Below are 17,238 nucleotides of genomic sequence, written 5' to 3'. Positions count from 1 at the left end.
AAGAATTTGAGAAATCTCTGCAGACCAACAACTCTCCCAGTCCATTCTGCTCTTCTCCCATTTCATCCGCTCTAACATACACAAAAAATCTATGCCCACGCTTTCTGACCCTCCTGTTCTCAAGCATCTACTACTCTAAGATCCAGTCACCAAGACCTCAGCAGGAGTCTTTATTCAACACTCTGGATTGCATATTTTCCCTCCAAATTGGACTGAGGTTGGTGACTACCTTCAATCCAACACAAACCCAGTGGTCTCTCTCCTTCAGCCCTTTACATTCTATTCTTGATCAGATTCTGCACAGAGCTTCATGTCCTTAAGCTTCTCTCCTATCCTATACTTATTTTCTTCAAAATTTCAATAACTGCCTCCTTAGGCTATATAGCACCCTCCCCCGACCTCAACTCGACCTCAACTCATTTCCATCCACACACTTTGCTTGAATTTTAATCAGCAAATCCAAAATATACCTCATCTTTCAATATTCACAGCACTCTATTCTCTGCTTATGGTCTCCTGATCAACAACTTTAGGAAACAAAAATGTTTGTCTCTTACTCTTTGCCTTTTCTATCGAGTTATGTACAACACCAGGACTCCACCTCTCCTCTCCCTTAAAGGATAACATCCAGTACTCTGAATCACACCACACCCGACATTACCCATGTTAATTCAAGTAAAATGAAAATGTCATCGTTTTTATTTGTCTTAATCTGACATCCCCTAAGTCACTTCCCTAAACATCACTGTCCCCTATAAATCTTTTTGGTTTGTTTGTCAAGAAAGGGTTTCTCTGTATAACAGTCCTGGCTGTCCTGGAATTCAGAGAGCTGCCTGCCTCTGCCTCTCAAGTGCTGGGATTAAAGTTGTACACCACCATTCAGCCCCTGTCAATCTTATATTATTTCCCTGTATACTGACTGAGGCAGAGGGAAGTTTAATGCTCCTATGCAGTTTGTTCCACCAGGTTAAAGTGCAGGAAAACAGTAAAGCAAGCAGTCTACCAACCACAGTCAGTCTAAACAAATAATTTTAGGAATTATTCTGCTGCCAGATACAAAAAAGTGACTACTTCTTTAGCTTTGAAATATTCTCAAAGTACATTTTAAATAGATTTTTTTTCAAATAAAGTCTGAATAAATTATAAGATCCAAAACAAAACCCAATTATTTTAAAGATCATGAAATTCATATTCATTATATCTGGGCAATGGAGGATTGGATCTTCATTTCAAAACCTGAATTTAAATTCAAAGCTTCGAGGTCTAAAAATCTATTGGTGACTGATAATTACTTAATGCCTTGGAAAGTTACTCTAAAATTTGTTATTTGAGTGTGTCCTCTCCAAAAATCAGGTATGGTGATATGCTGATTTTAAAAAGAGGCCTTCCCTATTGCTGACAACACCACACACTTAAGACAGAGCACTCAAAAGATGGGAGCTGGATCTCACCAGGAGCCTCTGTCCTGTCTATGGGTTTCACCTGGAGCCTCTGCCCTATCCTGGATCTCAACTGGAGTCTCTGCCCTATCCTGGATCTCACCTGGAGCCTCTGCCCTATCCTGGATCTCACCTGGAGCTCCTGTCCTATCCTAGATCTCACCAGGAGCCTCTGTCCTAGCCTGGATGTCACCTGGATCCTATGTCCTGTCCTAGATCTCATGTGGATCCTCTGTCCTGTCCTAGATCTCACGTGGATCCTCTGTCCTATCCTAGATCTCGCCAGGAACCTCTGTCCTGTCTACCCTCCATGGTTCCAGTAAATACTATGCAAGCTGCCAAGGAAGTAGAGCAATTAAAGCAGCCCTCCCCAGGTGCAAGGCACAATTTCAATTATAGCAAAATATGCATAAATGTGCAATAAATGACAGTCGTATGTCGGAGGCAATCAACAGCTGTCTATCTAGACTAAAGGCCCACTCAACAGGAAAGTAATCGTGCCTGGTACTGAAAACCTAGGCAGCTTTCCTGGAACCAGTGAAGTCATATACTTTAGAAAAAGAGTGAACTACCGCAACTTTACTAAATCAGTGTAATTCCTTACTATATTCTAAATCATCTTTTCCTCATACCCATACATGTAGCTACCACCTCTCATGAAAACAGCCTTTCTTTACAGCAAATGGAGACCATCAAAGAAAACTATGACTGGACGCAATGCAAAGATCAATGGATCCTGCGAAGCCCAGCCCCCATAGAAACATCTGTCTGTATCACAGCTTCTGCATCTCTGGCTCAGGGAACATCGCAGAAAAGGGGGGCAAGAAAGACTTTAAAAGCCAAAGTAACAAAAAAATCCATTGTGAAAGAGTCTCTCTTAAAAATAGATGAATAAAAAAGACTAGAACAATGACAATATTAATGGACATGTAAAATAGAACAGGAAATTTTTCAGGGGTTCCCACTCCTAGACAAAGACCCACAAGCAATTACTGATTGCTGGGAGAGGGAAAATTAGCCTCTCCCAGGGGTGAGCCCCCTCATTTTATGTGTGTGTGTGTGTATATACACATACACAAACAGCATATATCTACATATACATACATATGTGTGTATATATATACATACATGTGTATATATGTGATGCACATACATATACTCATACTCAGCAAATATACATATTTGTGCAAACACATATATTCATACATACCAATAATAAAGAAAAAGAAGCTATCAACTTTGGAGTGGGAGAACATGGGAGAGGTTCGAGGGAAAGCAGTTGGGAGGGGTTGGAGGAAGAAAAGCAATGTAATTCTATTTCAATTAAGACCACAATAAAATATAAAAATTGAAAAGATTCAAAGAGTCAGGCAGTGGTGGCTCATACCTTTAATCCCAGTACTCACAAGGCAGAGGCAAGATCTCTGAGTTGGAGACCAGCATGGTCTACAGAGTGAGTTCCAGACAGCCGGGGCTATACAGAGAAACTGTCTTGAGAAACAAATGGTGGAAAGAAATATGGCCTGTAACAGAGGCCTCCTTCCTTAATAATGGAATCAAACCCTCTATAAAGGAAGCTGAACAGGTCATTTGGCTAGGGTGTTCTCCACTTCTGATTTCTACCCTTTGAAGACACAGCATGGAAGTCCTCACAAGACACTACATGCTAGCTAGCACTCTGATTCTAAACGTCATAGCTTCCAGAACTGTGCAAACATATATTACCCAGTCTTGAGTATTCTAATTCCAGCAGCATAAAGCAGACTAAAAGAAAGTCCTTCATTTTCAGCAAGCAGCCCCTGTGATATCCTTGAATTTTCCTTTCATTCAAATATAAAACTGTGTGTGTTTATACTGTGTTCATGTGGTTATGGAGACTAAATGTGTTGTGAAATATTCCTTTAAACTGTGTGAAGATGTACAATGTATGATTGGTTTAATAAAGGGGTGAATGTCCATAAGCTAGGCAGGACAGAGAGCTCTGGGAAAATGAAAGGAGGAAGGTCAGCCAAACACAGAGGAAGCAGGATGGGTCAAATGGAGATGAGGTAACAAGCACATGAAAGAATATAGATTTTAAAATATGAGTTAATCTAAGTTTAAGAGCCAATGGTACAAGCCTAAGCTATGGCCAAGCTTTCATAATTAATAATAAGTCTCTGTCACTTTTTGTGAGTTGGTAACACAAAAGGAAAAATCCATTTATAAATGGCACCCAACAGGGGGCTCAAATATCCAAACACAGGGCATAAGAAGATAAGAAAAGTTCTAGACAAGGAGCTGAACGTAGCTTCCTAGACCAACAAACAGTCTCTCTAGCAGGCTGATGCTTAGCAGCATACAGCAGCATGGCTACCAGCTGCTGCCTGAGGGCTAGAGCCAGCTGCCAGCTACCAGTGCCATGTACTAAGATGAACCATGCAGTGGCTGACATAGCAGTTTAAGATTTGTCTCACACCATCAGAGAACAATACAAACGCTCAGTAAAGACAGATCCTGACCAAAAAAAAAAAAAACTTTGGTGTGTTTTTAAAAATGTGTGTATGCTTTAAAAAAATGGGTACAGACAGTCATAGAAAAAATTGTTTATAAATAATAAAATAAAGTCTTTAAAGAGAGAATAAAATAATATAAAAAGGATTAGCCACATAAAGATGAAAAATACAGTCTGGATCCTATATGGTATCTTGTTGACTTTAAATTTTTTGACTGCTGATAAGCAAACATTAGCTGCTTAGGCTATGTTTGAATGATTATGTATGAAAACTGCTAAACTAAACCAAACTATAATAATTTAAAAATGTCTTAACTTCAAAATGGAAGTCAAAAAATATGTTGCATTAGAGAAGAGGTTATACTTTTATTTCCAAGAAAATGAAAAGCAAGCTATCTAGAATAAAGAAATGCAGGTTAGTAGTTAGTCACCTATAACAATCAAACTTGTGGTCATGTTAGGTATGTTTTCAAGGTCAAAAATATATTTTAGATAGGCAGGTGGTTTTCAAACACTTCAGAGATCTACAGAATATGGCATTTAAGATATTTAATAACATAAGGCTTTTCATAAGGTCTGCTCCTGGCAGCACCAATCTATTTAAAAGAAAAAAAGAGGATGATGGGCATCAAAGAACCTCCATATGGAGTTTGCTTTCTCTATGGGAAAACGTAGCCCCTGGGCAAAGAAAGTTCCCTTGCTTCAACTGCTGGCAGTATGCTGTCCAAACTGGACCAGCAGGACACAAAGGAAAGTATCTGCCTAACTTTGCCAAGATAGGGTAGGACAGTCCTTCAAAAATTTCCTGCTTCACAGAAAAGTCTGCCAGATATTCTAGGTCTGTAGGCCAAAGATAGATGCCTTAACATTGTAGAGGACCCTTGGGTGACTGTTCGGGAAGTCAGACATCTCAGTCATTTCATAGTTTTGGAAATTGCTTGCTCTGCACTTCTTGTTTACTCAGACAATAGTATATCCTTGTGGGGTCTTTGATGGGGTTAAAGATAGATAGTTATAGTTTTCCTAGTTATGCTAGGCAGTAAACTAGGCATGAAACTTTGGACTTGCCACGATAATATTAATAATGGGGTATTTTCTCTGAATTTGCCAAATGCAAATGGACTGGTGGGCACTGTAAATGTAATTTTTACCTGAAAATTGTTCTTATCCTATATAATTTTACTATGTTAGCGTTAAAACCTTTCCTTTTTATTTAGACAAAAAAGAGGAAATGTGGGATGTTCCTTTACACTGTGTGAAGATGTCTCACTGTGGTTAATTTAATAAAGAGTTGAATGGCCATTAGTTAGGCAAGAAGTGGTTAGGCGGGACTTCCAGAAACAAAGAGCTCTGGGAAGATGAAAGGAGGATAGCCAGAAATGGAGGAAGCTGGCTGGGCCAAATAGAGATGAAGTAATGAGCACGTGGGAGAATATAGATTTAAAAAATATGGGTTAACTTAAGTTGTAAGAGCTAGTGAGGACAGACCTAAGCTAAGGCTAAGCTTTCAAATTTAATAAGTCTACATGACTTTTTTTGTGAGCTGGTGGCCCCAAAAAAAGAAATCATTCATACAAATTTTCAGTCTTCCTCAATCACTCTCTACCTGATCTTTTTCAGACAGTCTCACAGAGTCAATCTAGCTGACTAGCTGGCTAAGAGTCACAGATTTCCCCATCTTTACCTTCCCAGAGAGCTGGAGTTACAGATGCAAGCCGCACCACCAAGCTCTTTCTATTTTAAACATGAGTGCTGAAATCTGAACTCAGTACTTTACTGACTGAGGCATCTTCCCAGCTGTAAACACAAATGTTAAGCTTAGTAGTTCTTCCTAAAATTAGCCAAACTATAAGCTAAATAGTTTTTTAAAAAAATAAAGATTTTTTTTTTACTGCCCTCAGATAAAATAATTTGTTCAAAGGCATAACTTAGTTAGATGCAAAGCCAGGGTTTAGAAAGTATATCCCATTTGAAATACAAATGTTATTCAATATTAACACTACTTCAAAAAGGAGATTTAAGAATTACTAAAATGTGTCAAACACTAATATATTCATGAGCTGTGACCCACTGAGATGTATAGATGAGCTGGTAAAGGCAACTGCCTGCAAATCTGATGACTTGAGTTCAATCCTTGAAAAACAGAGAACGGACTCCCAAATGTTGCCCCCTGACCACTAAGTGCATGCCACAGCACAAACACACACACCAAAAATAATAAAAATTAAATGAAGAAAATTATATTCATGGAATATTATTCTTATATAAATACCTACTTCAGCCATCTCCTCCTCTTCTTCCTCCTCTGAAGTTACTTCTTCAGTTGTCCCATTCTGAAACAGAGAAAGAATGTGCCAAAGCTACACAGAACACAGTCACACAGGACACATCACAAAGCCGGCCACTATTAACCATTATCACTGCAGTCCCATGAGCAGGGCTTAGATGCCTTAAGAATAAACAAAAGCAATCAAATATAAAGAAAATTCAAAAACTAAAGCATAATTTAAAAAATTTTTTTTACTTATATAGCTATGTGTATACGGCCAAAGGCTTCTGCATATAATAAATGCTCTAAATTATTCTTTCCTTTATCTACTCCTTTAACCTGAAAAACCTTAATCTTTCAATAAATCCACCTGCCTTACATTTTTATTTGAAAGGTCAGGTAGGTGACAAAGAGTCAGACACTATGAGGCCATGACTGAAGCAGCGGTCTGCCTGAGATGAAACACCTCTCACAAGACACGGTTTACTATTCACTCGCACAGGGGTCAAATGGGGTTTAAGAAAGGGTCTTCATAAACAGTAATACATGAAGTCTCCTGCCAGAGCAAAGTTTGCCAGCTCTCAATATGGAAATGTATATTCATAAAGGTGGGTTTAATTTGGGACTTGATATCTAAAGTATCAAGAAACTAGGACCAGAGATCAAATCAGACCAACCAGGACCTCAGAAGCCTCAAGGTACATTGTTCTTAGATGCTCCGAGAGCACAAGTCTTAAGGGGAAAAAAACATTCATTGTCACAGAGCACATTACTCTTCAGTGAGCTGGAAAACATGTGCAGGTACAGACAGCATAAGCTTAGGCTTGTTTTAAATCCAAATCTCTTTTAACACTTATTATTCCTTTCTTTGGGACTAAATGAGAAAAGTAAGCAGTTCCCAAAATTATTGTGGCTCACCCTTTTCTTCATTTCCAAACCAGATTATTTTTGGTATCTTCTCAAAAAAAAAAAAAAAAAAAAGAAAAAAGAAAGAAAGAAAGAAAAAAGAAAAAAAGAAAAAGAAAAGAAAACATAGCCACCCAAATAATCCCAAGGTCCCAAATACAAGTAAGTCTGAGTGACTGAGGGTGAAATTTCAGAACCTACCACAGAGTATCTGTCTTCAAATACACTTTAATACAAGACTTAGAGATCATTATAGAAAGCAACAACCAATCAAACTGCAAAGAACAAAAACAAGTGAGCTGGTAGTGTCCAGCCCTAAATGACACATCTACAACACAACTCATGCATTCAAGGCTCAGGCATAGCAAAGAAGAGTCAGTGAGATTGTAAGAGCCAAAGAAAGGAAAAAGAAGTTTGATATGAGATTTTGGTCCCCTAGAAATATCACAGAGGCCACATTCATGAAGTCTTACCATCATGGCTACCTAAGTAAGATCTGAACACGAGTGACACCAACAGAAACACTAACAGAAGGAGCACTGACAAAGAACTCTCGAACAGCAGGAAGAGCACAACATGGTCCGCCTGAAAAGCATGAACAAGTGACCAAACCAGTCCTTGTCCAACATTTTATAAGTGAGAAAGATGAGCAATACTCTTTCCCAAAGGATTAGTAATTTGACAAAAACACGAAGCCAATTAGGCACATGAAATCTAAGGCCTTCATTTGAACAGGTTGATAGGCTTCTTTCCAAAAGCAGACTGAAAACACAGTAAGGCAAGCCTGTGATCCCAGCACTGAGGACTGATAAGAGTTCAAGGTCAGCTGCGTTGTGAGTTCTAGGACAGCCTGAGCAGGGGACAGAAACCCTGTCTCAAAAGAAAAACCAAACGGGGTTTGGGGGAGGTGATGGACTTTGATAAAAACAACATTGCTACATTAGAAAAATAGTATACAGACCCACAACTACAAGACAACAGCAGACATAAAGCAAATGGATACTATTGTTACTAACAAAGTTTTAGCCACCCTGGTTGAGAAAGCCACAGGAGTCTAGCAGGAGGAACTGCTAAGTTATGGTGTCCCAATTAATATTAAGGATCGCTCTATTCTACAGGAACCCTATCTAAACCGATGGCCTCTCAACTACTACGGGTGTTAAAACCAAAGAGAAAAGAAGAAATCTTTTCAGTATAACTCAATACAGCAGTGGAATTTCCTAACAGACTCGAGAGTTGGAAACCACACCTGCCAGGACTGCCCCATCCTCTGTCTTCAGGAGAGTATGGGTTCTACATACTGGACAACAGAGAAAAGTAACTAGCCTGTGGACAGCTCTGTGGGCAACTGTACTAACTGATGCCATACCTTTCCTAAAATGAGCAAATAACCAAGTACCACAAATAGAAAACTGATTCTGAAAGCTGCCACACGGAAAAGCCACACAAGAGATCTGAGGCAAGACAGAGCTAAAATCTTACTGAAATCATTAGCACTGTTGAGAACAAACCAAGAACAAGTTACAAAAAAAGACAAGGTAGTCTTGGGAAATAAAAAACATCTGAAGAAAAACAGTAAAAAGCCAAAGAGTCTGTCTCCTCTAAACAAAGCATTTACGATGAAGACAACCAAGCTGACAAGAATGAAGAAAGGAGATGAGTGGCAGCCTGAGGAGTTAGAAATAAAGCATTTGAGAGATGCAGAGGACAAGAATATAAAGGTCTAATATTCATCCAGAGAATGAAAGGAAAATATGAAAGGAAGAGACAAATAGTGGCAAGATCTGAGAGTTTAGCATACATATTAAGTGACTCTGGATACTCCAGAGAAATACTAAGAAGCAAAACAGAGCCCACAGTTACAGAGGAAACCAAACCAACATTCAGACAGGAACAATGAAACACACAGAAATAGTAATCACACAGTCACTAGAGTTCTATCTATAACAATACATATGAGAGGTAAAAGTGTAAATAACTGGGAAACACCCAAAAAAGAACTTTGAACTCTGTAACTAGCACCATCAGACAGAGCTGTGTATGAGTGCATATTTGTGTATACTAGATTCCCTACATCAACACACTTTATAGCTAAAAACTGACACCAAGTATACAACACTCTCCATGCATACCATACACATCTCCATAAACCAAACCTTTCTAGGAAAAGCAAGGCTAGAATGTATTATTTAGGGGTCTGCCTAGGCAATAAGAGCAATTATACCAATGGCACAGTCTATGTAACTGTTGATAATGCAGTTGAGGTTACATGTACTGATGAACAAAAGCAAAAGTAGCCCCCAGAGTCAGCTGAAAGTTTTGTCTAGATAACTCTTGTTTTTGTCGTCGTTTTTTTTTTTTTTAAAAAAAAAAAGACATTCATGTCCTAGCAAAGCAAAGTAACTCCTATGTATGTGCCCCAGGGAAATGACTGCATAGGAGTATCCAGAAATACAAACAAAATAGATAATCCACAATAATATTCTTCCCAAGGTGGGGAGCGGGCAAGCTGGCTAAAAACAACCTAAACATCCATCAACACTCAAACGGCAAATGGGTAAACATTCTACCTGAACAATGAATAAAAAAGGAACTACAAAAGAAAACATGAACTACATAGTGTGACTCTTAACATGGAGCTAAAAAACAGGCAACACCAAACTTACACAAGAAAGGACACATGATGATAACGGCAGAGAAAATAGGAGAAGATGACTAGCTATGCAGACCTGAAGGAGTACACTGAAGGCTTCTGTTAACAACCTGGGGTGGCTGAAGAACAGCTCCCGGAGATTCACTGTAACCAAACATTATGCCAAGCTTAAAGTTTCCATATTTTCAACATATGTTGTATTTCATACTATAGTCTTAATAGGCATGTGACTAAATGGTGGAGCCGACTGAAGAAATACAAGTTCTTCAAACACACAAAAGTGTTAGCTTTGTACACATGAAGTCAACCAGCACTCAAACACAATATACAGCTTTGCAATGTGTTAAGAAGTTGATGTTAAGAGCTGAGGAGATGCCCAGTGAGTAAAGCACTTGTCATGCAAGCACAGGGCCTGAGTGTGGATCCTCACTACCTGTGTCCAAGTCAGACACAGCAGATCGCTGAGGCCTGCTGGACAGCAGCCTCAGCTACTGGATAAGATCCAGGCCAGTGAGAAGCTCTGTCTCAAAAAAGAGGGCTGAGGGCCAGAGAGACAGCCATTCAACAATTAAAAGAATTAGCAACAAACTGGATTAGGTTCCCAGCACCCACATGGTGGCTCACAATCCATTGCAACTCCAGTTCCAGGGAATCGGGTGCCATCTTCAGGCCTCCAAGAACACGAGGCACACAGAGCACTTACATAGGGTAAATACGCATAAAATAAAAATAAATAAATGTTAAGAAAATTTAAAAGGATGGACACCTGAGAAATACCCATGGTTGTTCTCTGGCCTCCACACAGAACATGCACACACACATACAGAGAAACAATTTTAATGACAACAATCCAATAAAAGTAGAAGGCAGAAGGTAGAGCTAATTAAAATAGAGGGGGAAGGGGAAGCGGGGGCATGAAAAAGATAACACATTATATTTTTAAAAGAAATGATTCCTCCAAGGGTCTAAGATATTAAAACAGAAAAGCCTCTGGTTAATCATCAGAATAAAACAATTTCAGAAATGGATCAGGCTTGACCGTGTTAAAGCCAGGTTTATTCACTTCAGCAATGTTGACATACTCAATCAGCTACTACTCTATTGTGGGGTTCTACACCTCATCACAGCACTTTAAAAGCATCCTATCAAATCATAATATACCAACAGCATCCCAACTCTCTGCTACAGCTAGGGATGACAACCCAAAATGCTTCCAAGTATTTCCAAATGTCCCATGGAAGCAAAACTGCTTTTGTTTGAAATTTACTAAATTTAAACTGTATAATGGAAAAAAGATGCAAAGCTTCCTAAGCCATAACCTTGACATAGAAATAGAAGTCTAAAAAGAAACAAAACCATTCTATAATCTCAGAGTCTAAGTAAAATTAGGGGGAAAAAATATCTATTTTAGCAATGTTTACTAGAAAAATGCAAAGATGATTCAAAATCAGGGCATTTTGTTACATAATTCACAAATAATCTTAGATATCTCCATTAGCTTCCTACGTACAATCAGGAGAAACAAGGCAGACTTCAAGTCCAGGATATATTGTAGGTAAAAAAAAATTAAACCACAGATACTCTAGAAAATAAAAGTTGAACAGATACAAAATTATAACCTTTTTCTAATCAACTCTTAGGCTCCACTAAATTACAAAAGAATAAACATTGTATAGATAAAAATATATATAAAAAGAAAAGGGAATGGGTCTACCAGGAGCGGTAAGACTCCATCGCCCTTAGATGACTGCAAACAGGAACTAATCAATGGAGTTCACCAAAGAAGCTGCAGGTCAGGGGACAGCAATGACAAAAGTACATCTGTAAAGCACCCTGAAGAAGATACCGCATACACCACAACAGGGACAGCAAGCAGGACAGAAGCCTACAGACTCACATACAAAGCATTCCCACCTCCACCTCCTTAAGCAGAACCTGGGACAAAAGTGCACTCAGTACTAAGAAGGAGGAAAGTAGGGGGAAGAGTGGCTGAGAATCAGCATAATGCTATATGGTCTTGACTATAAGGAATGCCAAATCATTCATCTGGTACAAAAGAAAAATATGTTAAAAGCAATTAAAATGTGAATGAGCAAATAAAGAATACAAAAATATTTGAGGACAGGCTTTACAATGTATAAAACAAGACATGATTAAACTGAGAAAATACATAGTAAATAGAAAATAGAGACACTAGAGAGGACCAAAGTGTTAAAACACACAGCTTCATGAATCTATCACACCTAGACAACAAATACAGACTGCTATGAAGAAGGGGTAATCAGAAGCTCCTGATCTCAGGCTCACATTCAGAAACTGGAGAAGAATCATTCCCCTGGCATTCAAAGCCTGTGGTGTCCCAGCCCACAGAGAACCTGGGCTGGTCTGAGACTTGCTTTAACTCACAGACGGCTGGATCTGTTCCAAGTTGAAGCCTTGAGAATGTGCAGCAACGCCCACTCTTGTGTTCTTGGAGAGTTCCGAAGGACCTCTGAAGAAACAGAAGCCTTCTGAAGAGGCCATCGAGAATGACGTCACGTACAGAAAGAAAACATGTGAAGAAATGCCAAAGATGCCAGATACATGAGGAGTGGGGGGCAAAGAAAAAAAGAAGCCATGTTGGACACCTGAGTGCAGCTTAGGGATAAAGATCACTCTAGTTGTCTACAGCCATACTATGCTGAACGTGCATAATAATAATTGCCAAATGAAGCAGGCAGACACTACCCAGCTAAGCCTCGATAATCCACCCAATTGCAAGAATTACTATTTTAAGGCATTAAGGTTTTGTTTTGTTTTAATTTTTTGAGACAAAGTCTCATTGTGTAGCCCCGACTGGCCTCGAATGCAAGAGATTTGCCTGTCTCTGTTTCCCAAATGCCCCATGGGATTAAAGGTGTGCACTACCATGCCTAGCCTGTTTTTGCTTTTTGAGACAGGGTCTTCATCTGTAGGCCTCAACACACATTCACTCTGCCTCAGCCTCCTGAGTGCTGAGGTTCTAAACTTGTGCCACCATACCCACCTCAAAACCATCCCACTTTGAAAAAATGTGGTAAACAGAGATATATATTTAAAACAAAACTGAGGGGCTAAAGAGGTGGCTCAGCGAATAAGAGAACTTGCTGCTCTTGCAGAGGGCTAGGGTTTGATTCCCAGTGCCCACATGGGAGCTCACAACCATCTGTAATTCCATTTCCAGTGGATCCAACAGGTTTTTCTGGTTTCTGCAGGTACTACACACATATGGTGCACATACATATATGTAGACAAAACATTCATACACATAAAAGCGTTTATTTTTTAAAAACCTTAAAAGTTACTACTGTCCATGTAAAAATAGTAAAAGTTGAAAGAACAGCAAGATGAGCCAGGCGGTGGTGGCGCACGCCTTTAATCCCAGCACTCGGGAGGCAGAGGCAGGCGGATCTCTGTGAGTTTGAGACCAGCCTGGTCTACAAGAGCTAGTTCCAGGACAGGCTCCAAAGCCACAGAGAAACCCTGTCTCGAAAAACCAAAAAAAAAAAAAAAAAAAAAAAAAAAGAAAAGCAAGATTTTTTAAGAGGAAAAGGGAAATGGCTCAGTGAATAAAGGTATCTAATGCCAACCTAACCACATGGGGTTGAACCCTGGGACAAAGATGATGGACGGAGAGGAGCAACTCTTGTAATGTGTGCACCAATACATACAAAACATGCACACACAAATAAAAATATAATAAAATTAACAAAAGGAATAATACAAAAGATGTAAAAACTCAAACTAAGAGATCTAAAATCTAAAAGTAGCCAGGCATGGTGGCACAAGTCTGTAATTCTAGCATTTAAGGTGCAGACACAAGAGGGTCATCAGCCTCAGTTACATATGGTTTTCTGAGGCCAGCCTGAACTACATGAGACTTTGTCTCCAAAAAATGAACACAAAAATTTAAAAGTCCAATCAGTAAGTTCCAAATAATCACGATGGAAAAGCAAAGTTAACGTACAAAAATAGATAAAAAAAAGATCAAGACTCAAATCTCAAAAGGAATATCCTTACTAATGCCTAGCACAATGAAAGAAAAGAGACCTAAAGTTAAGGACGCCATTGTAGTACTTCATTACACCAAAGAAAGCACAAATTCCCTGAAGCTTCCAGAAGTAAGATTTCGGATGGCATCAGCCTCAGCAGCAACACTGGCTAGAAGGCAACAGCACACTTTTGAAATTCTGAGGCAAAATTTTCATCCTAGATGTATGAATTCATCAAACATTGAGTAAAAAGAGAACACAGCGGCAGTTAATACTAAGGATGTCCCAGACAATTCTCATGTACTTCACTAACCACTTATTTCCAAAATATCCCACAGTGCTGCCAAACTACTATTAAAACTACACTGTGCAAAAAAGAAGTGATCAGAGTGATTAGGAGAATGGCTCAAGAACCCAAGAACTTGAGCTAGTAAGCAGAACCAAGATTCAAGACCAGTGTGGGCTTGTTCTGAAACTCCAACTCTGAACCAGATTTTCCAAAAGCTAACTCAGAAAATAAGTCATTCCTTCATGCTTTGGCTCTTATCTGACAATGTAATAAGAGACAAACACGAGAGAGAAAGCCAATAGAGATGACATGAGATCCAGGAATCAATGGATTCACTCTAGGAGAGTTTATAAGAAAGAGCTCAAGGTGAAAACAGTACAGTCAGCCCAGAGAATGGCTCATAAGAACTAACACAGAAGGGCCAATGGCTCCAAAGAGAGAAAACCATAGAAAGAGAATGTAACTTTAGAAGCTAAGAAGTATTATTATAAAAGACACTGAGAAACAAAACATAGTCAGTCACAGGTAAGGAAATGCCCTAACAGAAAACACCAATGTCCTGATGGCAAACTGATCGTTCATAACTAAACAATGTTTTGGAAGCACTGGGTCGTTAGGTAGGTAGTATAAGAGCTAAATCCTGACTTATTATAATAAAAAGTCAGTAACTGTTAGCTAAACAGATAAGTCTAGAAGTCATAAGTGACTGCTCAATTGGTGGAAATTTTCATTGCTTAGGAGAGGTAACGTTGCATTAGACCTTAAGAAGCATAGACAGACTTATGGACATGGTATGTCAAGGGAAGGTAACTGACAAGCAAACAATCAAAGAAGGAACACAAAAATCAGAAATTTTAACAGAAACCAAAATAGTGGGGTCCGGGAGCAAGTGCTCACCTGTCACAGTAAAACACAAACAACTCCAAGAAATGAAAAGGCTGTTTTAGTACCTAAAGCAATTTACTAAGGACACAAAACTAACTTCCAAATAGGTTGTATAATAATTTTGAATTATCCTAGTTAATTTGTGATTAAGACAATTGATTTCAGCTCAACACTAGAGAATGTTTACTTTACCTGACCCGTGGGTAGTGGTTGATCTAGCATCTCAACATCCAGGTGCTTAGGGAGGTTATATAATCTGCAGAGTTCACATATCAACCACTTCAATTGCTGACGAAGCTACAAAACACATTTCAGTAAATAAGCATTATGTTAAAGAGCCCTTAGAAGACATTGAATAATGCTACAACTACTGTTAATCAATCCAGAAGGAAATGAAAATGTGTTCCTGCTCAACTGCAGCCTACGGATGGAGTAACAGTCTTTTACACATTTTAGAGCAGCTGGCATAAGAAAATCACTATTCTTAAAGAGTTACTACAGCTTAGTATATCCTTACAACATGGTAACTAGAAAATAACACCAACAGAAAGGCACAGAAGGAAGGTTCTGACATTGTCTAGTGTCTAGTTGCTAACATCTTGGAAACTTGCAGCTTTAGACAAGAGAACATTAATCCATTCATAAGACTATAAAAAAACTATAAAAAAAACCTAAAGGAAATGTTGCATGTGGATTCTGAAATTACATATGCAACAGTCATATTTGTTTAAAACTATAAAGACAAGTGTGACCTAGTAGATTGAACCCTGAAATAAATAACCTTGTATACCTAAGCTCCTGGCTTTAGTCTCCCCATCTGCAAAACAAAGAAATAAAGACTGTCTCAGGTCAGACAGTAAGGAGTAAATTAAAATTAAAATTAACACTCTCCAAAAGAAAAAGAAATCATTAGGAAAACTGACATAACAGAATCAGCTCTTTAAATTTCCATTTTAAATTCTGTAGGTATATATGCTTTAAGGAAGTAAATAAGGCAAACTATATGTAGACATACTTTTTATTATTCTGGGGTTTTTTTCCAACATAGAAGATGAGCAATACTTTGATTTAGATAGGAGTTTACTACACTGGAAGCTCAGTGTCTCTGACCAGGAAAAAGATACAAAGAAGAAGCAGGTCTATGGAGGACTAAGAAAACAGAAATGGGATTAGAATGGGTTAAACCCAGCAAAGAGCAAACCTTTCCATAGTGGATAAGGACCAAGTGGACATGAGGAAGGCTAAACACTAAATCTGGCCAAACAAATGTCCTCATGCTTGATGGGAAGTAAAAGGCCCACCACTGTGGACTTGCTCTCCATCCAGTAAGTCACAATGTGTAATACATAATGAGATGAGATAGGGTGACCAGGACAAGCTCTGACCTCGGATCCTGACACAGGATCCTGCGGGAGCACTGTAGGCGGCAGCAGTGTGATGGCATCATACCAAGCAACAGGAAAAACAGGGTGTTCATCTTCCAGGAAGTTTAATTTTTAATACTTCCCTCCACTTCAGGGACTGTGGAAGAAACTAAGATCATAGGGAGGGACTAAATACTTAGAAGGTAGATGGACAAGTCTTTGGTGCTTACTAGAGAGTTTATGGTTAGGGGGATGGAAGTATTAAAAACAATTCTTAAGTTCCCAGGGCCAGGCACAGATGAGCAGTATCGTTATCTCATTTCTACAAAGAGAGGTGGTGAGGGCAAGCACGACGGGCTGATGGAGACTGATGGAAATGATACTCACATCCATAGCACACCCAAGCAAGATCCCCTGGACACAGAGGACCTATATACGTAAGTGTGTGGATTTCAAACTCTGAAGACAAATTTTGGCTAGAGATACAGATTTAGGAATCCCTGCGATAATAAAGTATGACTTAAGTAATGAGAGTAAAAGAGCTTGCACAGAGAAAGCACAGAATAAAAAGATAATAAAGAGACATACCAAGGAAGAGCATCTCAGGAGACCAAGACAAGATAATAAGAAACAGAGTCAGGGAATTGTGGTCTTACAGAAGTCCCCACTAGGTTAGCAATTTGCTCAGGACAAACACATTTTGTCTTTGAATATACATCACTTATCACAGAGCTTCAGAGAAGCTAATCAATATTCTTAAAATATTTTTCTGTGTTCCGTTAACAGCTTCCTACAATTATGGGAAGGAAGGAGTAGGCACAGAGAAAGCCAGCACTAATATGTATTTTACAACACTGTATACAAACGAGGACAATTATTCAATATTCTATGCCTTGTATCTTGGAATGTCCTGTGTGTACTATGGGGAA

The 17,238-nt window shown here is 38.9% G+C and overlaps 1 protein-coding gene across 2 annotated transcripts in view; it reads right to left on the bottom strand.

Moving 5' to 3' along the window:
• Ube2q2 (ubiquitin conjugating enzyme E2 Q2) overlaps positions 1 to 17,238 on the bottom strand; it is a 57,744-nt gene that overhangs the window by 23,920 nt on the left and 16,586 nt on the right. Inside the window, exons 3-4 of one of the 2 annotated variants that reach the window (XM_038323882.1) lie at positions 15,138 to 15,242; positions 6,210 to 6,266 (exon numbers count right to left, since the gene is read on the bottom strand). In XM_038323882.1, coding sequence (XP_038179810.1) covers positions 6,210 to 6,266; positions 15,138 to 15,242 — 162 coding nt within the window. The remainder of the gene's footprint in view (positions 1 to 6,209; positions 6,267 to 15,137; positions 15,243 to 17,238) is intronic. The other variant, XM_038323883.1, reaches the window with a different exon arrangement.

Source organism: Arvicola amphibius, chromosome 3 (assembly GCF_903992535.2).
Source record: "Arvicola amphibius chromosome 3, mArvAmp1.2, whole genome shotgun sequence".
Lineage (NCBI taxonomy): Eukaryota > Metazoa > Chordata > Mammalia > Rodentia > Cricetidae > Arvicola > Arvicola amphibius.
The sequence above is the reverse complement of the archived record's forward strand: the minus strand, read 5'-3'. Positions and strand labels throughout refer to the sequence as shown.